This window comes from Hemitrygon akajei, chromosome 12, assembly GCF_048418815.1.
Source record: "Hemitrygon akajei chromosome 12, sHemAka1.3, whole genome shotgun sequence".
Classification (NCBI taxonomy): Eukaryota; Metazoa; Chordata; class Chondrichthyes; order Myliobatiformes; family Dasyatidae; genus Hemitrygon; species Hemitrygon akajei.
Genome location: NC_133135.1, coordinates 60228829 through 60253581, shown reverse-complemented (window position 1 = coordinate 60253581; position 24753 = coordinate 60228829). Strand labels below are relative to the sequence as shown.

The 24753-nt window shown below is 40.4% G+C and overlaps 1 protein-coding gene across 7 annotated transcripts in view; it reads right to left on the bottom strand.

Annotated features, from left to right (window-relative positions):
• Positions 1–24439, bottom strand: part of dock7 (dedicator of cytokinesis 7) — a 185727-nt gene extending 161288 nt beyond the window's left edge. For 4 of the 7 annotated variants that reach the window (XM_073063221.1, XM_073063214.1, XM_073063219.1 and 1 more), the window contains exons 1-5: positions 24302–24439; positions 21366–21468; positions 5628–5803; positions 1261–1329; positions 1038–1167 (exon numbers count right to left, since the gene is read on the bottom strand). In XM_073063221.1, coding sequence (XP_072919322.1) covers positions 1038–1167; positions 1261–1329; positions 5628–5803; positions 21366–21468; positions 24302–24339 — 516 coding nt within the window. In that variant the 5' untranslated portion in view covers positions 24340–24439. The remainder of the gene's footprint in view (positions 1–1037; positions 1168–1260; positions 1330–5627; positions 5804–21365; positions 21469–24301) is intronic. The other 3 variants (XM_073063216.1, XM_073063217.1, XM_073063220.1) reach the window with 1 other exon arrangement.
• Positions 24440–24753: the final 314 nt, after the last annotated feature.

Below are 24753 nucleotides of genomic sequence, written 5' to 3'. Positions count from 1 at the left end.
CAAATTGACTACCACTCCAGCAAGTCATTGTGAATACATTTGCAAAACTTGAAATATTCAAGAGGTAGATAGATAGATAGATAGATAGATAGATAGATAGATAGATAGATAGATAGATAGATACTTTATTCATCCCCATGGGGAAATTCAACTTTTTTTCCAATGTCCCATACACTTGCTGTAGCAAAACTAATTACATACAATACTTAACTCAGTAAAAAAATATGATATGCATCTAAATCACTGTCTCAAAAAGCATTAATAGCTTTTAAAAAGTTCTTAAGTCCTGGAGGTAGAATTGTAAAGCCTAATGGCATTGGGGAGTATTGACCTCTTCATCCTGTCTGAGGATGACCATATACCTAATAGTATTTATATATAAAATCTAATTTTGAGTTGAATTCAGCCTGTGCTTAATTCTTGGAACTAGTTACTCTACATGACCCTTTGATTAAACAGAAAGATTTGAATTTACGTAGTACCTTTCACAATATCAGGACGTCACAAAACACTGCAACCAATTAAGTGCTTTTGCTACTGCTGGATGAAGGAAACATGATATTCAATTTGTCTGCACCAAACTTCCAGAAACAACAATGCAATAAAAACCAGATGCACCATTTTATTGATTTCTATGCTTTATGACATTAACTCGTAACTAACTCACCCCGACGCGTGGCCTAGTGAGCAAGGCATCAGACTAGTAACCTGAAGGTCACTGGTTCGAGCCTCAGCTGAGGCAGCGTGTTTGTGTCCTTGAGCAAGGCACTTAACAACACATTGCTCTGCGATGTCACCAGTGCCAAGCTGCATGGGTCCTAGTGCCCTTCCCTTGGACAACATCGGTGGCGTGGAGAGGGGAAGGCCTGCAGCTTGGGCAACTGCCAGTCTCCCATACAACCCTGCCCAGGCCTGCGCCCTAGAAACTCCAGGCGCAGATCCATGGTCTCTCGAGACCGACGGATGCCACCACCACAACTCACCCCGGGTAATGTGTTTGCTATTGTTTTGTAAGTACATTCAATGAAGTGCTTCACCTGTTCATCCTGGTAACTGTTGGGGTCTGGCATTTCATCTGATTCAAAGATCTGCTTTGGCAAACCTTTTTGCCTTTCCTTCTGTTTGTCAAGTGTGTTGGGATTAAATCCTGTGCTGAGTTTGTGATACCTGTTTTAACGAATGTTTAAAAATTACATTACAATTAAAGCTCACTAAACCAGTAGAAAGAAATTTACTGAAAATATACTACCTAAAGCTTACTTGCGATTCACGATGGCCCAGTCCTCAGTGTAGGTTCTAACACAGTCCCTTACATGAGGGTCCATATCACTGAAAACAGGAATAAAAATCGTAATTATAAAAATTGAGTTGAAAACAGGCTTCCAGCATGAACTTTTAAAAGTGACAAAGAAAGTTATCAGATTGTAGGTCCATCCAGAAGATTAAGGTGCATGGGAGCTATGGTAACTTGGCCGTATGGATTCAAATTTGGCTTCCCACAGAAGACAGAGCAACGTGACATGACTAGAGGTGATCTGCAGGGATCTGTACTGAGACCGCTGCTGTGTGTGATATTTATAATCTGCAGATGCCACAAAGGTTGGAAGCATAATTCACAGTACAGAATGTTGCCCATGGTCACTTTATCAGGTGCCTCCTGTATTTAATAAAGTGGCTACTAAGTGTACGTTCATGATATTCTGTTGCTGTATCCCATCCACATCAAGGTTTGATGTGTTATGCGTTCGGGTGGTTATTTGAGTTAATGTCACCTTCCTGCCAATTTGAACCAGTCTGGCCATTCCCCTTTGACCTCTCTCACTAACACGGTGTTTTCACCCACAGAACTGCCACTCACAGGATGTTTCTTGTTTTTCGCATCATTCACTGTAAACTCTAGAGACGGTTGTGCATGAAAATCCCAGGAGATCAGCAGTTTCTGAGATACTCAAACCACTCCATCTGGCACCAACAATCATCCTCAAAGTCACTTAGATCACATCTCTTCCCCATTCTGATGTTTAGTCTGAAGAACTCTAGAACCTGCCTGCATGCTTTTTTGCACTAAGTTGCAGCCACAAGATTGGCCAATAAGATATTAACAAGCAGGTAAGCAAATGTACCTAATAAAGTGGCCACTGAGTGTAGATTAGTTGCAGAAATCAAAGAGTACAGGGGGATCCTGATCAGCTGATTATGTGGGCCAAGGAATGGCAAATGGAATTTAATTTAGATAAGTGCAAGGTATTCATTTTGAAGTGAAAGGCAGAGCCTGAGGACTGCTGTAGAACACAGCGACCTTGGAGTCCTAACTCATGGTTCACTGAAAGCAGAGTCACAGGGTGGTGAAGAAGGCTTTTGACATGCTAGCTTTCATTAGTGAGGGTACAGAGTATAAAAGTCAGGAGGTCAAGTTGTAGTTGGTTGCACAGGACACTGAAGGGTATTGTGTTCAGTTTTGGTTGCCCTGTTATAGGAAGGATCCCCCCCCGTTGTAGTGCAGGGGAAGTGCTGCAGGAGCTCGTGCCAGCATGAAGCCACTCGCCCTGATGGTGACTTCATTGTTGCTGACTTCAATCATGCCAACTTAAAAACAGTCGTGCCAAAGTTCCCAGCATGTCACTTTTGCAACCAGACCTGGTTTCTACCAACGTTAGAGGAGATTACAAGGCTATCCCTTGCCCTCACCATGGATACTCAAACAACATATCCATTTTGCTTATCCCTGCATATAGGCTCCTGGTTAAATGAGTGTTATATGTTTTGTGCATGCACTGTGATCCAGAGGAATGGTGTTTTGTTTAGTTATTGTTGACAATAAACTTGAACTTATTAAACTAGAAAGATTCGGGATGTTGCCAGGACGAGGGACTGAGTTAAAAGGAGAGGCTAGATGGGATATGTTTTTACTCCATGGGGACTGAGAAAGGATCTTATAGAGGTGTCCAAAATCACAAAGGGCATAGATAAGAGTGAAGAATCAGCTTGGAGAATCCAGAACTAAAGGGCATGGGTTTAAGATGAGAGGGGAAAGATTTAATAGGAACTTGAGGGGGCAACTTTCTTCCTACACAGAGGGTGGTATGTATGTGAAATGAGTTGCCAGAGGAAGTGGTTGAGGCAGGTTCAGTAACAACTTTAAAAGACAGCTGGACAGGTACATGGATTGGAAAGGTTTAAGTTCTGGGCCAAATGCTGGCAAATGGGACTAGCTTGGATAAGGCATCTTGGTCGGCATGGGTCTGCCTGGATTAGAGAGCATGTGCTATTGACAGAGGTTGGACAAACTGGGATTGTTTTGCTCTGGAGCAGCAGAGGCTAAGAGACCTGATAGAAGTCTATAAAATTATGAGATGCATAGACAGCTGATATCTTCTACCAGTGTGTAATACTAGAGAGAGGGGATACATTTTTAAGGGGGGGAGATGGAAGAGTTCAAAGATGTCCATGGCAAGTTTGTTCCCAAATGCAGAGAGTGGCAGGTGCTTGGAATGCACTGCCAAGGTTGGTAGCAGAGGGAGAATAATGGCAAATAAGATGCTCTTAGATAGGCACCAGAATATGCAAAGAATGAAGGGATTAAGGATCATGTACAGACAGAAGGAATTAGTTCAATTGGGCATCATTATCTTAATTAATTCCACACGCCATCATGGGCTGAAGGGCTAGTTCCAGTGCAGTGTTCTTCATGCTGTGTAGAATAACTGAAATTCAATCAGTGCCCTGAAACTACTGCTACTGTAACTCAATCAAAAGGATATTCCAAACAACTCTCATTTCAACCACATAGCTTTGCCTGGCCATTCCTATAAATCAAGGCTGAACTTTAGTTTTATTGTGCCATACCATATCCTTTGATTCCCTTAATGTTCACAACTTTACACTCTCATCTTTGATTTTCATCTTCAATATACTCATTGAATGAGAATCATCAACCTGGGATAGAGAATTCCAAAGGTTTGGAGCTTTTTTATTTCAGTCCATGTCTAAAAGTAGAACCCAAGACAGGGAAAATGGCAACTACTATACGCTGTCAAGCCCTCTATGAACTTGTTTTCTGCAACCTCCATGGCTATCCTTTCACTTAAGAAAATCTTCTAATTTCACTTTATCAAAAGTAACCTTTACATTGAACTCCATCTACTCACTCAAAGCGCTAGAGTATGTTGTTAAAAAGCAAGGCTAACTGCTCACTACATCGTTCGCAAATAGCACTTGAACCTAAAGCCACAGGAAACATGCAGAAATGGTGAATGCCGAAAGCTACTGTCTAGGCTGTGCAAATACACTAAAAACGTGAAAATGCAATCTTGCTGTCTTTTTCACCATTGAAATCCATCAAACAGCAAAGTGTTGCATGGTAGATACTAAGCAGCTGCAGAAAAGGTAAGCCATCATAGCAACTACAATTACCGTTACTTTTACATTTTAAGTATTGCCAACTATGCTTCTCTGCATTGAAAATTAGCAATCAAAAGTTCTTAATAAAAATATTTTTTTCTTTATTTTGAAATGTGGTTTTAAAAATTACCTTCTCCCCTTGCTTCATGCAACTTCTCAACAAATTACTCACAAATTTCCTACTTACTGTCCTTTTGATTTGGATTATGGTGCTTATTTTAAAATCAAATCCCTTCTTGAAACTTGGATGTGCAGATAAAGACTAAACTCCTGGTGCTTAAAGTGGAATCCAAATCAGAAAATGCTGATGATAAATAGCAAGTCAAAGAGTAGTACAGCCGAGAAAAAAGCACTTCAACTTGCCCAATCCTGCCCTTCTCTACTAATTCCATTTACCTGCATTAGTCCCATATCCCTCTAAAGTCTGCTCATTCAAGTACCTGCCAAGATGCCTTTTAAATGTTGTTATTATCCCCACCTCCACTACCCCCTCTGGCATATAATTCCAGATACCAAACACTCCATGAAAATAATTTATCCCTTAGATCCCCTTTAAACCTCTATCCTCTCACCTTAAAGTCAAGCAGCAGCCATGGAGAGAGAAGCATTTTAGTCAACAACCTCCTATCAGCTGAAAGGTCATTAACTCTGTTTCTCAATGTCTAGCAATCAATGGTACAGTCGCTTGGCAGTGTACAGATGCACGCAATCTTTATTTCTTTTCCTCTCCAAATAATTGATAAACTTATAGTTTCCAATCCAATAACATTAATTTTTGAATCTAAACTTATGAAAACTCTGACTAATCTAAGATTTTCTCACCAATTTTTTAATAACTCAGTTATTCTCACCCTTTATTAATTAATCATGCGATGTATTGTTTTAATGCAACGTTGAGCTGATGTTTTGTACTCTGCCGTGATAATCTCCAAAAGAATGTCAAATGAAAATATCCAAGCTCAACTTGAACTTCACCCCACATTCTTCCACCTAAACCACAGCAGATGAACATCAATATAGAAATGATAAATTAAAAAAAGAGTAGAATAAATGCATCACAAATACATTAGTCTTGACACCATTTACTACTTTGAATAATTTCCTTGTCTAATTTGGTTTTTGCTATCATATGTTTTCATACTCTCCTGTGGATACAATAACTTTATTTGTTTTGAGTAGTTAAGCATACATCTGATCAAACTATTAGAAAAGAATCAAGTTTTTACCTTTCCTCGGGTACAGCTTGCACCAGCGTTCGGCATTCTCTTGGGCTGTAGATGACTTCAATATCATCTTGTGGAAACTCCAACAAGTCCCTCAAGGGACCTGGATCAATTATGGGAGGGTGCATCATCACATAATCTTCAAAGTCCACTGGATCTACTGCCTCAGTTAATGGAACCTGAAAGGCACACATTGTCAATGTTTTATATTCTCTGTAATATCTCCATCTTATAGTGAACTTCCATATTGCTTTGGTTGTATGAACAAGGAGCACGTTTTGACTCCTTTATCAAATGCAGGCTTTATGGAGACACAAAAGCAAGTTGTTGGAGGACAATGATTCAGTGAAGGAACAACAGTGAAGTTTCTTTCCCTTTTAAACTCTATCATATCTAAGTTAACTAACTGCTGCATTTCATAAACCTAACATATATAACTCAGCTGGTTAAAGTTGCTGGGACATCAGCACGATTCAGTGTCTCATCCATTGTTCCCAGGGTGGAGCTGGAGGAAAAGGATGGCACAATTGTCCTGTGGAATCTTGCTTCTTACCTGAGGGCTGCAGATGGTGAAATCTGGATCCACGATAACTTGTTTGATGGTATGAGTTATAAGTCAGCAAAGATTTGCAATTTCTATCAGTGTAAGGTGGAGAGCATTCTGACTGGCTGTATCACAGCCTGGAATGGAGGCTCCAGTACAGAATTGCAAGAGGCTACAGTGCTGTAGGCTCAGCTAGCTCCATCCTCCTCACTATTGAGAATATCTTCAAGAAACAGTGACTCAAGAAGGTGGCATCTATCATTAAGGATCCTCACCATCCGGGACACACTGTCTCCTCGTTACTACCATAAGTGGGAAGGTACAGGAACCTGAAGACTCGCACTCAACAATGCAGGAACAGCTTCTTCCCCTCCACAATAACATTTCTGAACAGTTCACAAACCCACGAACAGTACTTCATTATTCAGCTTCTTTTTGCACTATTTGTTTACTTTGTGGTTTATCACAATACTAGGTCCTTGCACTGCACTGCACATCTTCACTCTTCCCTCTGTCATTCAGTCCAGATGAAAGGTCTGAACCTGAAATGGCGACCATCCATCTTCTTCCATCGATGCTGCCTGACCTGCTAGGTTCTTCCTGTACTTTGTATATTGCTGCAGATTTTATGAACTTCTATAGAGCCTTGACTGAAAAATGTGATCATCAAATAGAAGCAATTCTATTCAGTCATTCAATTCAATTTAGATCAGGCCTGATCCGTAACTCTACTTCGTTTACCCACCTAACCCCCACCCCCCCCATCACCACCACAATCCCTTGATACTGTTATTGAATAGTCCATCAATCTTCGAAATTTCACTGCCCTTCCTCACATATATAATGATCACTTGGGCAAGTATTGTCAGAACTGTTCCCTAGAAGGAGTGAAAAGTGGAGTATGGAAAATAGATTAAAAGGAGATCACTAGGCAACACCCATGAAAATAGCAAATAACTTTCATTCCTGCAAGACAAAGATAAACTTTCTCAGGCAAGTCCACTGAGCACTAAGAAACAAAATTTTTCTTATGGCGAGGAGACTACGCCAGGCACAATTGCAGAGGGTGAAGACATGACCGCTAAGCTGATTCAGTGTGCTACGTGCATGATGTGGGAGGTCAGGGACACTGATGGTGCCCCCGGCTGCTACAGCTGTGGAAAGTGTGTCCAGATTCAGCTTCTGAAGGAGCATGTTGCAGCACTGAAGAAAGAACTGGATGACCTCAGGTTTATCCGTGAAAACGAGGGTTTTCTGGACAGGACCTACAGTGAGGTCATTACACCAAGGATACCGGAAGAGAGAAAGGGGGCAACAATGAGGAAGGAAAGGCTGCTTGAAGTACAGGAGACCCCAGGGGATGTACCTCTTGTAAACAGGTTCACCTTCTTGGAAGCTGTCAGGACAGAAGATACTGCCAGTCTGAGAGGCGGACAGGTCTGCAAGCCGAAAATTGGTGCAGAAGCAGAGCCGAGGAGTCAGACATCAGGAAGAGCCGTGGTAGTAGGGGACTCCATAGTAAGAGGTACGGAAAGGGGTTTCTGCGGCAACAGGCGAGATTTAAGGATGGTGTGTTGCCTCCCTGGTGCTAGGATCCAGGACATCACGGACCGATTGCAGGGAATCCTCAAGGGTGAAGGTGAACAGCCGGAAGTAGTAGTGCACGTCGGCACAAATGACATCAGGAAGAAGAGGAAGGACATTCTGCAGCAGGACCAGAGAACTTGGAAGAAGGCTGAAAAGCAGGACTTCCAGGGTGGTTATCTCTGGTTTGCTTCCAGTTCCTCGTGCTGGAGAGGGCAGGAACAGGGAGATAATGGATCTGCATGTGTGGCTGAGGAACTGGTGCAGGAAGCAGGGATTTACGTTCTTGGACCCCTGGGATCTGTTTTGGGGCAGGGATGAATTTTACAAAAGGGACGGGTTGCACCTTAATAGGCGGGGGACCAGCATTCTGGCAGAGAGGTTTGCCACTGCAACACGGATGTGTTTAAACTAAGTAGTGGGGGGGAGGGGATGAACTGGAAATATAAGGATGGAGCTAAAGGGAAAGTGAAAATAAGAAAAGTTAAAAAAGTGAACAGAATCAATGGAGTAGAAAGCTCAAGAAGAGATCATACAGTATGGCCAAGTGAAATAGGAATTGATATGAAAGGAGAGGGGAGTACCAAATTAAAAGTATTATATATGAATGCACGAAGTATAAGGAATAAAGGAGATGAGCTTGAGGTTCAGTTGGAAATTGGCAAGTACGATGTTGTGGGAATAACAGAGACATGGCTTCAAGCGGACAGGGCCTGGGAAATGAATATTCAAGGATATACATTTTATCGAAAGGACAGACTGACTGGCAGAGGGTGTGGGGTGGCTCTGTTGGTGAGGAATGATATTCAGTCCCTTGCGAGGGGGGACATAGAATCTGGGGATGTAGAGTCACTATGGATAGAACTGAGAAATTCTAAGGGTAGAAAGACCCTAATGGGAGTTATCTACAGGCCCCCAAACAGCAGTCTGGATGTAGGGTGTAAGTTGAATGAAGAGTTAAAATTGGCATGTCGCAAAGGTAATGATACAGTTGTCATGGGGGATTTCAACATGCAGGTAGACTGGGAGAATCAGAATGGTACTGGACCCCAAGAAAAGGAGTTTGTGGAGTGCCTCCGAGATGGATTCTTAGAACAGCTTGTACTGGAGCCTACCAGGGAGAAGGCAATTCTAGATTTAGTGTTGTGCAATGAACCGGATTTGATCAGGGACCTTGAGGTAAAGGAACCATTAGGAGGTAGTGACCATAATATGATATGTTTTAATCTACAATTTGAGAAGGACAAGGGAAAATCGGATATGTCAGTATTACAGTTGAACAAAGGGAACTATGGAGCTATGAGGGAGGAGCTGGCCAAAGTTCAATGGAACAATACCCTAGCAGGGAAGACAGTGGAACAAAAATGGCAGGTATTTCTGGGAATAATACAGAAGGTGCAGGATCGGTTCATTCCAAAGAGGAAGAAAGATCCTAAGGGGAGTAAGGGGCGGCCGTGGCTGATGAGGGAAGTAAAGAGCAGTATAAAAATAAAAGAGAAGAAGTATAACATAGCAAAGATGAGTGGGAAACCAGAGGACTGGGAAGCTTTTAAAGAGCAACAGAAGATAACAAAAAAGGCAATATGCCAAGAAAAAATGAGGTACAAAGGTAAACTAGCCAAGAATATAAAGGAGGATAGTAAAAGCTTCTTTAGGTATGTGAATAGCAAAAAAAAGTTAAGACCAAAATTGGGCCATTGAAGACAGAAACGGGTGAATTTATTATGGGGAACAAGGAAATGGCAGATGAGTTGAACGGATACTTTGGATCTGTCTTCACTAGGGAAGACACAAACAATCTCCCCAATGTAATAGTGGCCAAAGGAACTAGGGTAAAGGATGAACTGAAGGAAATTTATATTAGGCAAGAAACGGTGTTGGATAGACTGTTGAGTCTGAAGGCTGATAAGTCCCCGGGACCTGATGGTCTGCAACCCAGGGTACTTAAAGAGGTGGCTCTAGAAATCGTGGACGCACTGGTAATCATTTTCCAATGTTCTATAGATTCAGGAACAGTTCCTGCTGATTGGAGGGTGGCTAATGTTGTCCCACTTTTCAAGAAAGGAGGGAGAGAGAAAACAGGGAATTATAGACCGGTTAGCCTGATGTCAGTGGTGGGAAAGATGCTGGAGTCAATTATAAAAGAGGAAATTACGACACATTTGGATAGCAGTAGAAGGATCAGTCTGAGTCAGCATGGATTTATGAAGGGAAAATCATGCTTGACTAATCTTCTGGAGTTTTTTGAGGATGTAACTATGAAAATGGACAAGGGAGAGCCAGTGGATGTAGTCTACCTGGACTTCCAGAAAGCTTTTGATAAAGTCCCACATAGGAGATTAGTGGGCAAAATTAGGGCAACATGGTATTGGGGGCAGAGTACTGACATGGATTGAAAATTGGCTGGCTGACAGGAAACAAAGAGTAGTGATTAACGGATCCCTTTCGGAATGGCAGGCTATGACCAGTGGGGTACCGCAAGGTTTGGTGCTGGGACCGCAGCGGTTTACAATATACATTAATGATTTAGATGAAGGGATTAAAAGTAACATTAGCAAATTTGCTGATGACACAAAGCTGGGTGGCAGTGTGAAATGTCAGGAGGATGTTATGAGAATGCAGGGTGACTTGGACAGGTTGGGTGAGTGGGCAAATGTATGGCAGATGCAGTTTAATGTGGATAATGTGAGGTTATCCACTTTGGTGGCAAGAACAGGAAGGCAGATTACTATCTAAATGGAGTCAAGTTAGGAAAAGGGGAAGTACAACGAGATCTAGGTGTTCTTGTACATCAGCCAATGAAAGCAAGCATGCAGAATGTTGTGATGGAAAATAACTGGTTCTTTGAGTCTCAACAGTAGAGGCCTGGACACACACAGTTTTAATAATAAGGAATTTATTTACAAGGGGAAGTCAGGTCAACACAAGCAACTACAATACACAGGAAGCGGTGTGGGGATAGGGTACAGTTACACAAACAAAGAACAAGGGAAGAGCACTACAACTGCTATCCCCCTTGACCTTGGATAGTTGCGGCTCCCTTACCAGGACAAACGATAGACCTTCCCAAACATAAATCAATGCACTTACCTCCAATGTGGTGGTCTGTAAGAGAGGGTTAGCCAAGGCCAAGTCTCACCTTTTAAAGCATGGGGCTGGGCAAGATAATCCAATTAAGGTGACCAATAATTTAGGTGTGCATTGATTAGTTGGGAGGGACCAAATGTTGATTGGCATGTGGTGTGTCCTCCAACCAGCCAGGTGGCAGTGCATCTGTCACGTGGCCGGTATCTCTGGATACACAGGTACAGCAGGCAGTGAAGAAAGCTAATGGCATGCTGGCTTTTACAACAAGAGGAATTGAGTATAGGAGTAAAGAGGTCCTTCTGCAGCTGTACAGGGCCCTGGTGAGACCCCAACTGGAGTATTGTGTGCAGTTTTGGTCTCCAAATTTGAGGAAGGACGTTCTTGCTATTGAGGGAATGCAGCGTAGTTTCACAAGGTTAATTCCCAGAATGGCGGGACTGTCATATGTTGAAAGATTGGAGCGACTGGGCTTGTATACACTGGAATTTAGAAGGATGAGAGGGGATCTGATTGAAACATATAAGATTATTAAGGGATTGGACACACTGGAGGCAGGAAGCATGTTCCCGCTGATGGGTGAGTCCAGAACTAGAGGCCACAGTTTAAGAATAAGGAGTAGGCCATTTAGAACAGAGATGCGGAAAAACTTTTTCACCCAGAGAGTGGTGGATATGTGGAATGCTCTGCCCCAGAAGGCAGTGGAGGCCAAGTCTCTGGATGCATTCAAGAGAGAGTTAGATAGAGCTCTTATAGATAGCGGGGTCAAGGGATATGGGGAGAGGGCAGGAACAGGGTACTGATTGTGTATGATCAGCCATGATCACAGTGAATGGCAGTGCTAGCTAGAAGGGCCGAATGGCCTACTCCTGCACCTATTGTCTATTAACACGGTCACAGAGGGAGACATTAGGATATGTAATTGTAAACTTAGCAAGAAAGAGAGACTTTAAGAATTATCATAAAAGTAAAGAGGGTTAGAGATGAAATATGAACCTGTGGTTTGGGTAAGTACTGAACTCCAAACAATTGGGATTCGTGAGATGCAAGAGGCCAGAACTGAAAGAACTGAAGGCATGCCAAAATCTTGGAGAGTTCCATGGTTAGAAGGAGTTACAGATGATAGGAGAGGCCAGAGGGACAAGATCATGAGGAATTTGAATATTAAAATTAAAACTTTTCTTCGTTAACAATTTACATAGTTTAAAGTAATAATTGGTCAGCATGAGCGAGATGGACAGAATGACCTTGTAAGAATTAAGATACCTACATCAAAATTATGGAAGGGTTCACATTAATGGAAGTTGCTGGAAAGGAGGCTTTCCAAGATAATTCTAGAAGAACCAAGATTGCAGATAACTACAACATACATTTAAGTGTTTCCCATGAGCAACTAAACTGAGACTGGAGCCAAGATGATAGGTTAAACTCCAGTGAAGGAGAATATAAAAAAAAATCTACTGCAACTCGAAGAACTAGAGAGGCCTCAGGGGAAAAAATATTTTAATACTTTCAAAAGCACCTGATTCTATTTGGGAGCTTGACTTTTATATAATTTACTGATAATTTTGATTTTAATACATTTTTAAACATTGTTAAGCATAAGAACAAAAGATTAGCCCACTCCAACCATTTAAAAACAGGAAGAAACATGCAGAGATGAGTAGAGTTGACAATGTCCTTACTCTCTATGCTGAGGATCAAAGATAAATTTCTCTCTGCCATTAAGTTCATCAGTCACAAATCGAAAGAAAGAAATTTAAAATAATTTAATCTATTTGCTAACGGATGATATTTTTGAGATTATTTGACAAAGAAGTAGCAATTAGGTTTTAAGCAAATACTCCCTTATGATCCTTTTCGTAGTTTTTCACTCATTAACTATTTCAATGAGAACATGAGAAAGAACAGGTATGGGTAACATCCCGTACAGCTTGATCAGCATTCAGAAAAATTTTGACTGATCTGACCATGGCCTCATCTCCAAAAACAGTAAGGTATAAAAATTTAAATCAGCCTTCAATAATGATTCCACCTCCAGAGGTTTCTGGGCTAGAGAATTCCAAAGAAATTCCTCCTCATTTCAGTCTTAAATGGATGACCTCTTTTCCTCAGACTGCCCCAGCAGTCAAAGCCCCTTAACAACATTACATGCAACCTTCCGAATTCAAGCAAATATAAGCCCAATAGTTTTAACCTTTCTTCATAAAATTACCCCTTGTCCTGAAATCAAACCAAACTTCTTTTTGCTGCCTTCAATACAGGTATATCCCATTTAAAATAAGGCACTAAAGCAGTATACAGAGTACTATAGTGTGTCCTTTACAGCTGTAGCCAAACTTTTGCTACTTGTGTACTCCATTCTTTTTTTTTGTTAAGACCAACATCCTTTTTGCCTTTCTAATTCCTTACAGCTCTTGCACAAGAAATTCTTGTGTTTCTTCTAAGAAGACAGCAGGGTACTGAACGATGTCATTCAAGTTTCATAGTAAACACTATTTTGTGGTTTTCTGTTCCTCATCGAAAACAGGATAAGCTCAGATTTCTCCACATGCACCTACATATGCTATAGATCTCCAATTCAATCTGCATCCTCCTCACTTACCCATTTAGTTTTATATTAGCAAAATACTTAAACCAGTATACTATACCTACTCCATTTGTCTGAATGAACTCTACAGGCTGTGGGTAACTGAAATCAACATTATTGGTTGTTCAAGCACTGATTTTTATGGTTTAATTTGCCAAACCATTTGTCCAATCTCTCCTTCCTAACAAACTGCTTATTTCAACACTTTGGGCCTATATGTCTAAATCTAATAAAACCCAAAGACAGAGTTACTGCAGCAATATTTAAATACATACTTCTGATTTATGTTCTGCCTAATCTCTGACATTAAGCTGAATTACCCTGAGCTAGTTTATTTCTCCAATGGAAGGGAGGAAAGCTATGAAGTATTGCACCCCCCACCACTATCGCAAAAAGTGTTCATCGAAAGCCACTCCCTTAAGCTGGCTCAGGATTGGCTCGTTTAAGGAGCGATGCAGGCTCCCACCGAGAGCTGTTTGGCATGTGCGCCGGCTGATGATGTCATGGCATAGGTAGAGTATAAATCTAGCGCGCTGAGAGCACCTATCCTTTTTTTGTTCTCTGGGTCACCATGGACCACAATGCGGATGGTGCCACAGAAATAGCAGACGTGTGCTGCAGTAAGAGAGACCCCAGGCACACACTTTATGTAACTGAGTGTACTTTGAATGGTTTAATGTATATTTAGTGTTTGTCTTGTCCTATAAATAATTGAGTAACTTACTTACTGGTAGTGAGTGTCTTGTCTGCACTCACCAACCACACGAACCTAATTTCATGCAACCTCCTGACCCAACACATCATTCTCTGCAACTTCTGCTATCTTCAACAGGACCCTACCACCAAACACATCTTTAACTCCCCCACCCCTACTCTCTGCTTTCTGCAGTGATCACTCTCTTCGTGAATCCCTTATCCATTCATCCCTCTGCACTGATTCCCCTTTTGACACTTATCTCTACAAGCAGAAGCGATTCACCTGCCCATTCGCCTCCTCTTTCACCTCCATTCAGGGCTCACACAGTCCCTCCTGGTGAGGCCACACTTCACCTGCAGTTCTGTTGGGGCTATCTACTGAATCCGATGCTCCCGGTGTGACCTCCTCTACATCGGTGAGACCCGATGTAAGTTGGGGGACTGCTTGTCAGTTATCTTCAGTCAGTCTGTATCAAGCAGAATTTCCTGGTGGCCAATCATTTTAATTCCAACTAACACTCCCATCCCAAGATGCTGGTTCACAGCCTCCTCAAATGGAACAATGTGGCCACTCTCAGGCTGTCAGTGTGTCTGAGTAGCCTCCAACCTGATGGCATGGACATCGATTTCTCTGACTTCCAGTAACTTCACTCTCCTCCCCCTTCTCTCTTCTTCCATTTCCTACTATGGTTCCCCTCTTACCTTTTCTTCTCCTCATCTTCCTATCACCTCCCTCTGGTGCCTCTCTTTCTTCCCTTTCTCCCACAGTTCTTCTCCTTCAGCCCTTTCTCTTTTCCACCATTCACCTCCCAGCTTCACACTTCACCCCCCTTCCCCCACCTATCTGTCTTTCCCCTCACCTATCAACTTCTAGATGGTCCTCCTTCCCTTTGCCCCACCTTCTTATTCTGGCTTCTTCCCCCTTCCTTTCCAGTCCTGATGAAGGCTCTCAGTATGAACGCCAACTCTTTATTCCTCTCCAGATTCTACCAGACGTGGTGAATTCCTCCAGCTTTTTGTCTGTGGTACTCTAATTCAAATATTTTGCTCCAGTTCTCAATTTCTTAATTGCAAACACTAAGTTTAATGTCTGTAGTTTAGGCCAGGAATAAAATGTAGCAACATTTTATTTATACTGTTACGCCCTTAAAAAAATTAAGTAATTCCATTTTTTTAAAATCTTGCAGAGACTTTTAAGAAGCTAAATGCCATGAAGATTACAAATGCAGGGAACTTCGGTTTTCAAGAGATATTGAGGCCTTGGCTAAGAGAAAAGAGGAGGTGTATAGCAAGTATAGGCAAGTATACAAATGAGGTGCTTATGGAGTACAAGAAATGCAAGAGAACACTTAAGAAGGAAATAAGGAAAGCCAATAGACAGCATGAGGTTGCTCTAGCAGACAAAGTGAAGGAGAATCCGAAGGGATTCTACAGGTATATTAAGAGCAAAAGGATTGGTCTACTGGATGACCAGAATGGTAATCTATGTATGGAGCCAAAACACAGATTGTCTACATGGACTTTAATAAGGCATTTGACAAGGTCCTGCGTGGGAGGCTGATCAAGAAGGTCAGTCACTCGGCACTCAGGATGAGAAAGTAAATTGGATTAGACATTGGCTTTGTGGGAGAAGCCAGAGAGTGGTAGTAGATGGTTGCCTCTCTGACTGGAGGCCTGTGTCTAGTGGTACGCAACAGGGATCAGCGCTGGGTCCTTTATTGTTTGTCATCTATATCAATGGATCTGACTGATAATGTGGTCAACTGTGTCAGAAAATTTGCAGATGACATCAAGATTGGGGGAAGGGTGTAGTGGACAGTGAGGAAGACTATCATGGCATGTAGAGAGATCTGTATCAGCTGGAAAAGCCGGCTGAAAAATGGTAGATGGAATTTAACACAGACAAGTGTGAGGTTCTGAACTTTGGTAGGACCAACCAGGGTAGATCTTATACAGTGAACGGTAGGGCACTGAGGGATGTGGTAGAACAAAGGGATCTGGGAACATAGGTTCATCATTTGTTGAAAGTGGCATCACAGGTAGATACAGTCATAAAGAAAGCTTTTGACACATTGGCCTTCATACATATATTGAGTACAGAAGATGTAATGTTATGTTAAAATTGTATAAAATGTTGGTGAGGCCTAATTTGGAGTGCAGTTTTGTCACCTACTTACAGGAAACATGTAAACAAGGTTGAAAGAGTACAGAGGAAATTTACAAGGATTTTGCCAGGTCTGGAATACCTGAGTTATAAGGAAAGATTAAAAATGTTAGGTCTGCATTCTTTAAGATGTAGAAAATTGAGAGGAGATTTGATAGAGGCATACAAAATTACGAGGGGTGCAGATAGGGTAAATGCAAGCAAGCTTTTTCCGTGTGGTTGGGTGGGACTACAACCAGAGTTCATGGCTTAAGGGTGAAAGGTGAGAAGTTTAAGGGGAACATGAGGGGAAACTCAGAGGGTCATGAGAGTGTGAAATGAGCTGCCAACACAAGTGGTCCATGCCAGCTCAATTCAACATTTAAGAGAACTTTGAATAGGTACCTGGATAGTAGGGATATGGAAGGCCATATGGTGCAGGTCTTTGGGAATAGGCACTTTAAATGATTTTTGGCATGGACCAGATGAACCAAAGGGTCTGTCTGTGTACTGCACTTCTCTATGACACAATGAAATACAAATCAGACTGCAGTTCAATTTACAACTGATACAATGTGAGCTCCTGGGACTTACTGGATTAATTATGTCAATACTTCTTTCACATTTTCAATCACTTATTCTACTAAAATCATGAATAGTTACTGCACCATGCAGAGAATAATTCATTATTTCCTTTCACGTTCAAGAGCTAATATGGAAATCTTCTGTTGTTCCACTATCAGTAATCAGTACCACCCAATATAATTCTGAAACAGGGCAGACCAAGAAGGGAGCAATATTAAATCTTTCTTCATGCCAAGTTAGTGAGATGAAAGTTGATAATATATACAGTATTAAATTACTAATCTAGAAACAGTCCACCTCAATACATTTCAAATCATATTCAGAGACATAACCAGGCTTGTTTGAGGAAAACTCTGCCCAATTAACATCAGCATGTAACCTACACCACCAGAAGTCTCAACATATTAGACCGCTGTTATGCTAAGGTAAGGAAGGCCTACCATTCCTTACCCAGACTGAATTTTGGTAAATCGGTTCACATGGCTTCCTCCTCCTACCTCCATACAGCAGAGGCAAAAGAGCAAGGCTCTGTGGTGAACTACATATACCTGTCTGGACACGCCCCCCCCACACCCCCCCCCCCCCCGCTGACTGCTCCTGTGGCTCCTCCCACAGACCCCTGTATAAAGGTGATTGGAGGCACTGCTCCTCCCTCAGTCTCCAGGATGTTGTATGGTGGTCTCTTGCTGCTGACTGCTCTCTTCCAGCGAATAAAAGCCTATATCTCGCCTCACGTCTCCGAGAGTTATTGATGGTGCATCAGCTCCCAAGATTGATACAGGAGGCAAAGGAGTGGCTACAGGATTGCTTCGAGTCTCTGGACTGGCCATGTTCATGTGACATGAGAGACACATGAAAACAGCAAGGCGTCAATCATCGGTAAAGTCATCCCAACCACTAAGCACAATTACATGAAACATCGCAGGAAAGGAGCATCCATCATCAGGGACCTTCACCACCCAGGATATGCTCTTTTCTCACTGTTGCCTTTGGGAACAAGGTACAAGAGTCTTAGGAATCACACTACCAGGCTTAGGAATAGTCTCTACCCCTCAACCATCAGGCTCTTGAACCAGAGGTGATAACTTCACTCAACTTCACTTGCCCCATCATTGAAATGTTCCCACAACCAATGGACTCGCTTTCAAGGACTCCTCATTTCATATTCTCGATATTTACTGTTTGTTTACTTATATTATTGTTTCTTATTTTTGCATTTGCGTAGTGTGTTGTCTTCTGCACTCTGGTTGAACTCCCTAGTTGGATCGCCATTAATTGATTCTGTTAGTTACTATCCTATAGAATTGTTGAGTATGCCCATGAGAAAATGGATTTCAGGATTGGTTATGGTGACATACATGTACTTTGATAATAAAATTTACTTTGAACTTTGATAATTTGTTCATTAATTTTTGACCAATCTGAAATCAAAGATGGAACCAACAATCAAAACTCTAAGCACTGCAATTTAACAACACTTCGATCACCTTGAACTAAAATTGACTTATTTTGTGTGCTTGTAAAAGTTGTGTTTAATTATGATTAATGTATGTTTTTCATTCGAGTGAATGCTGCTTATACGCCTGTGGTTCTGCCGCAAGTAAGTTTTTCCATTGCATCTGTGTGTAAATGTACTTGTGTATATGACAATAAACTTGACTTTGACTCCATAGTTCACAGCAGCATCCACAGTTGAAACAAAAAAATAAATTCACTAATTGTTTACATTTTCGCACAGGACTCGGTTGCTGGTGAACTATGCAAGGGAAAGATCATGTTTGTCCACGAGGCCACCCACATTCAGATACTGTTGGTCATATTTTCAGCTCATCTGATTTTGAGAATCATAGTTGCTGACAGAGATTTGGTATCATCAGGAAAAAGTGTGGAACTGTTTTAGGAGAAACCCGAATCACAGATTGATTCACATATCAATATTGATTGTAGCCCTACTACTTAAGCTGCTTATTGTACTGTTGTCATTTGTTTCACCTGCCCATTCAGCCCCGAGAACATTATTTGATTACAGTCAGTACTTTTATTCCCTTTTGAGTTAATTAATATTTTACAAAAATTACAAATGTAAATAAATGAACACAGAACAATTTTGTGGGCTTCATGTTCTCCAAGGCAGCAGGATTCCAATGCTTGCACCATCTTTTGGTTCTGCTCAATGTGTATTTCAACTGAAATACACTTAAGTACTATCTATTAAACAAAGCAAGATAGCAACATATCCAGTCACCTCCCAGAATGACAAAGTGGCCATAGGCAGGTACTTGGGTGCATATGACCAAACCATCTTCTATAACAGCACATAGAAACAAGAGACATTTCAAAGCCACAATATTGTAAGCAGCTTTTTGGCAAGGTAATTTTTTTAAATAGGCAGCAAACACTTTCACATGTTTATCACTTTCATTATGTTGTGACCATGATGGTGCACCTTGTCAAATCATATCACAACTTTTATAATTAATCTCTCAGTTTACTAGTTTTTTTTTTGCTTAAGGTAGCAGCTCAATATAACTAAAAATAAGTCTATGTTGAATAGAAATCAAATTAAAAATTCAAACTCAGAAGCTTTAAGAACTCTATCAGGATCATACTTCAAAAATCAAGGTCTAAAATAAATTGCCTTTTGATTTCCTCCTTGACCTCCATAAATTGCATACTTTTTCCAAATGGGGATTTTCCAATCAACATTTCTTTGTAGCCTTAATTTAAAACCCAATTCAATTTACTTGTTTTTGAAAATTGGGATTTATGAAAAGTCAAAGCCACCAGAATTACCTAAACCCATTTAATGCAAAAAATCCAAACAATATGCATGTTCAAACTCCATTGTCAAAGTGAGGGATTTTACATCAGTGAATGAAATGTCTTATTTTGGACACTCATTCTCAAAACGAAACTCTCCAGGTTTAATTAATTGCATAATTTAAGATTCCCTTGAGAATATTGATTTATCCTCAAGCACCATCTTTTCAGCCCTGCTTTCCCACTTATAACGACTTCGTCACCCATCAAAAATTACATTATTACATTAAGATAAATAACTGGAACATGTGATAAAAACATAAACCACTTATCTACAACAGTTTAACATACCAAAGTCGCCAAATGAACAATTCATTAAACCAAAAACAGATTATTTTGGAAACACACAGCAGTTACTTAGCATTCGGAATAGAGAACAAACACGTTAACACATCCTTCTTCAGAATAGATAAAAAGACTTGATTAAAATTTTTGTTCCTTTCATTTTTCATACAGAACAGAGACAGATGTATGGCAGGCAAGTCATCCAAAATTCATTTTAGCTTCTCCAGTATAAAGATGACAACACAAGCAATAGATACAACAGACAATGTTATTAATCTCGTAATACTGATAGAGAGTTTAGAGCTTAAATATTAAGCATTTTTCCACATGCTCCCTGACTTTCCCTTTACTTTCATCTTTGCATTATTATTTCTCATATTAACTTTAAGGTTAGCAATTATTGTTTGGTGTAACTTTGCATTATATATGATTTAATTATCACTTATTCACAGACCAAGATTTGAACAAGCAGCTGTGATTTAAAAAACAGATTAAATAAACTTCAACTTCTGTGAAGGAACTGGTTGATTATTCTGTTGTTCTTTACATAATCTCCCTTAGGGAGAAATAGCCATGTAGTTATTTCCAAGATCAAAAATATAAAAGGAAACAATTCTTATGTAACAATAACTGACGTCTTTTCCCTTCTTCCTCTGAAGATTTAATTATATGTTAGGTATTGTAACTTGGGATTTTGACTGGAATTTCTACTGAACTTGGCCCAAGTATCATCTTAAAAGTTGAAATTTTGGCAAAGCCTAACAATGAGCTATCCGATTATGGCCAATCTGATTTTCCTCTACTTTACGAAGATATCTAATCAGCACATGATAGAGGTAGTGTGGAAGACATCAACTTTAATTAATTTAAAGATACAAAACAACACAAGACTACATTTAGGGCAATACTCATAAAATCATAGAAATCTACAGCACATTTACAGGACTTTTGGCCCACAATGTTGTGCCGACCATGTAACCTACTTGAGAAACTGCCTAGAATTACCCTACTGTTTTATAGCCCTCTATTTTTCTAAGCTTCATGTATCTAAGAGTCTCTTAAAAGACCCTATTGTATCTGCCTCTACTACTGTCGCTGGCAGTGCATTCCACGCACCCGCCAATTTCTGTGTAAAAATCTTACCTCTACATCCCCCTTGTACCTACTTCCAAGCACCTTAAAACTATGCCCCTCATGTTAGCCATTTCAGCCCTGGGAAAAAGCCTCTGGTTATCCACATGATCAATGCCTCTCATCATCTTATACACTTAAATCAATCCCACTTTTGTATAACCATTGGTTCATTACCAAGAAAGGTCAAATTTAGTAAATAGCATGTTCATCAAACAAAAGACCACCAATTCTGAATGTTCCAATATACTTTATCTTTTTTTTTAAAAATGAACTTACTGAATGGTGAGAAATATTTGCCCCCAAGCTGAGGTTTTTGAGCAGCTGTGGAGAGCTGCCATACTGCCCAGAGATCTGTTTCCTTACTTCTGCTGCCACAGTTCTAAAGAAAGAAAGAGGTCTTCAGTTCAGTTTAGTGTCAGGAATCCACTGAACACCAGTTAATTAAAACACATCAACCATCAGCACAGATTGCTCTAATAGACAACAGAAGCCAATGTGAAATTTTAAGATTAAAGATCAAAGATTAGTTTTATTTCTCACATGTACATCAAGACATCAAAACGTACATTGGAATGTATCATTTCGAGGATACGCAGGGGGCAGCTCACAAGTGTCACCATGTTTCCGGCACCAGCATAGAACTTACTAGCCTGTACGTCTTAATGGCATACAAGAGAAAACTGGAGCATCCGGAGGAAACCCACACGGTTGCAGGGAGAAGGTACAAACTCCTTACAGACAGAGGCAGGAACTGAACCCCGATCACTGGTGCAGTACAGTGTTACACTAACTACCACACAAATGTGCTGCCCTGTTTGACCTGTTTGTGAGTATGAAACTGGAGTACTACACTTCTTTGTTCAAAATAATTATCCACTTCATGACGAGAAATAAATTGGGAAAATTTGCAAATAACTCAGAGAAAATAAGATCAACATCTCATTATTCTCAGCAATTCTTTCAGTACCTGTGAGCAGATGTAAACAAAATCTTTACAAATAATTATATAACAATGACATTAGTCAAAATGTACAGAAGATGATAACGATTTTCCTACCTTTCAGATTTAAAAGATAAACAATATTTATCAATTACACTGAGTCAGCCAATGAATTTGAGGCGGGACAGAGCAAATGACTCATAGCAAAAGACTATTTTACAGCAGAAACATCAATTTAGCAGAAAACGGGATATACTGAAAGATCCAAAAACCACAGCATCTTTTCCCAATAAAGGCCACATATTTTCCCCAAAGGAAAAAAAATCATGAATTGGAGATAATTGCATAAATTCAATTTGTTCACCAAGTTTCACTGCAAGGGGAACTACTCAATCATAATAACTGCCTGACAATTGCAATGCCACTTTCAGACAAAATAAAACTGTTAAATCATTATGAAGTAACCACACTGCTCGAAATGCTGTTGAATTTTGCCAATCATCCAGAGGTCTGGGTGACAGAAAAAGACACTGAGTGGGAGTTGTGAGAATTACATTCAGTGAGTGGAAAAGATGCAACAATGTGATTCTACAAATCTTATATAGTTAAAACTCTGGCTTGACTGAAATAATTATCAAAACTAATGATGCTAAATTAAACTGGTAAAACAATTTCTGAACTTTGAACTTTTAAAGTTGGCACGGTATCGGATACACTGCAGCCGAATTATATCAAATTTGCATCACAACGAAATGAGAAGGGCCCTTAAATCAGAGATACAGGCCCCAAGTAAAAAATTGCATCACAACTGGACTATTCAGGGCTTCAGTAACATCCGTCTGAGCTCGGGAATATCTTTACATTTCCATAAATGAAATCCACCAGCCACAAAAGAGGTAATGATTAGTAACAGACATAATTTAAATTGTGCTGAAACTCCAACCCTTCCTAATTTTTCACTGCATGCAAAACATACTGTGTTTGTCCTGATTATGTTTACATAACTTTTAAGAATTGTATTTGAAACAGATAATTCAATTTGAAGTTTAATTTATTAGATCTTGAAAACTATTATAACTTCTGTTCCTTCTTTTATAAATTATGTCTGGAAATTATCCTCTAAATATTATAACCAAAATTCAAAGGATTGTCGCAACATATTTCTTATGGAAACTAAATATTTTTGAAGATATGTAAATAAAACTTTGTTTATATTCATGTGTAACCATGACTAGAACGCCACAGATTGTTCTGAGGCATTAATCTTGCAATGTAAAATAAAATGGTTTGTATTTTAATGTAATCTCAATAACTCCAAAAACCCGTTACATAGTGGACGTGTAGCCCAAAGTAAAGCTAGTAAATCCAACTGGTATTCCACTTTTCTGAAGAAACCTAATTACCAGATGTTATCTGTAAATTTGCATTCTGAACTTCAAACAGTAATATTGGCTCATAGTATCATGAAAAATGCAGCACAGGAATCGGCAATTGAGGGCTCGAATTGACTGCAAATGTGTGAATATCTCATTTCAACAAATTAATTATATTTTTACTTTTAAAAATTGTTGTCCCCAAATGGTGTACACCAGAACCAGAGGTTACAGAGTTTCCACTGATTTAATGTAATATATAAATTACATAAGGCAGTGGTTTATATTTAATATCTAGTATATAAAAGATGCCAACGCAAACATCATCCGTAAGTTATGCACTTCCATAAGTCAGTATAAGACATTTATTTCAGAATTACAATATTTATTTGTTGGTGTTATAATTTGCAATACCACATTCAGGAGCAGGGATTAAACTTTTATTTGAATTAACACATTACTGCCGCTTTAAATATGCAATCTGGAATTTCATCCGATGGGTTGCATCGGGTCCGGGCTGCGCTCTCTCCGGAGTAGATGCACTATTCCACCCCAATATAACAGCAGCTGGCATTGTCGTGTTACATGTAGCAATGAATGCCATTGGAAACTCCCTGTACTGATTTAACTGTAACCAATCTATCGTTCTGTGTAGCATCTCGCATTGTTTATTTTTTTGAAATAATCTGTCCCCTTAATTCTGCTCTATTGATCGCAACGCATTTGAGATTGCCTCTACACTGTATTCAAAGCTGCATTTGTGTTCGCTGCTGCGGGAACTACAAAGCGGGGCTAGGCCGGGCTGAGCGGAGCTGACGAGGCGGTCTAGCCTCTCCGGCCAACCAGCCCGTCGCCAACTGTTCACAGAAGAGCCAAGCAAACAGAAAGAAAAGCTTTACCTGCTAATTTTCTGGGCGAAGGCGCGGCGCTCAGCCATTTGTACCAAGAGAAAAAAAGTGAGAGGGCGGTGGCGCAAAGCAGAGCCCCCAACCGTAATACACCGGAGAGGGCGGCGGGTACCGTAATACACCGGAGGGAGAGGGTCTGCCACCGTAATACATGGAGAGGGCGCCGGCTACTGTAATATCAGAGGAAAAGGCGATCCTGCATGTAACTACCCATTCCACGGCCTCACTTTAAAAAAGCAGAAGGCCTGATTTACTACAACACATCGGAAGTTTAGAGCCAGATGTGCCAGTATAGGAGGGTGGTGTAGATGGGAATTATTACCCGAGGCACCAGAAATGAATGTAGATTATGTTGCTCTAAGGAAATACTTTCAAAGGGTAATAGCTACTGAAATAAGGGAGAAAGCAATACTTTTGCGCACAGTAATAATCGAGATATACTT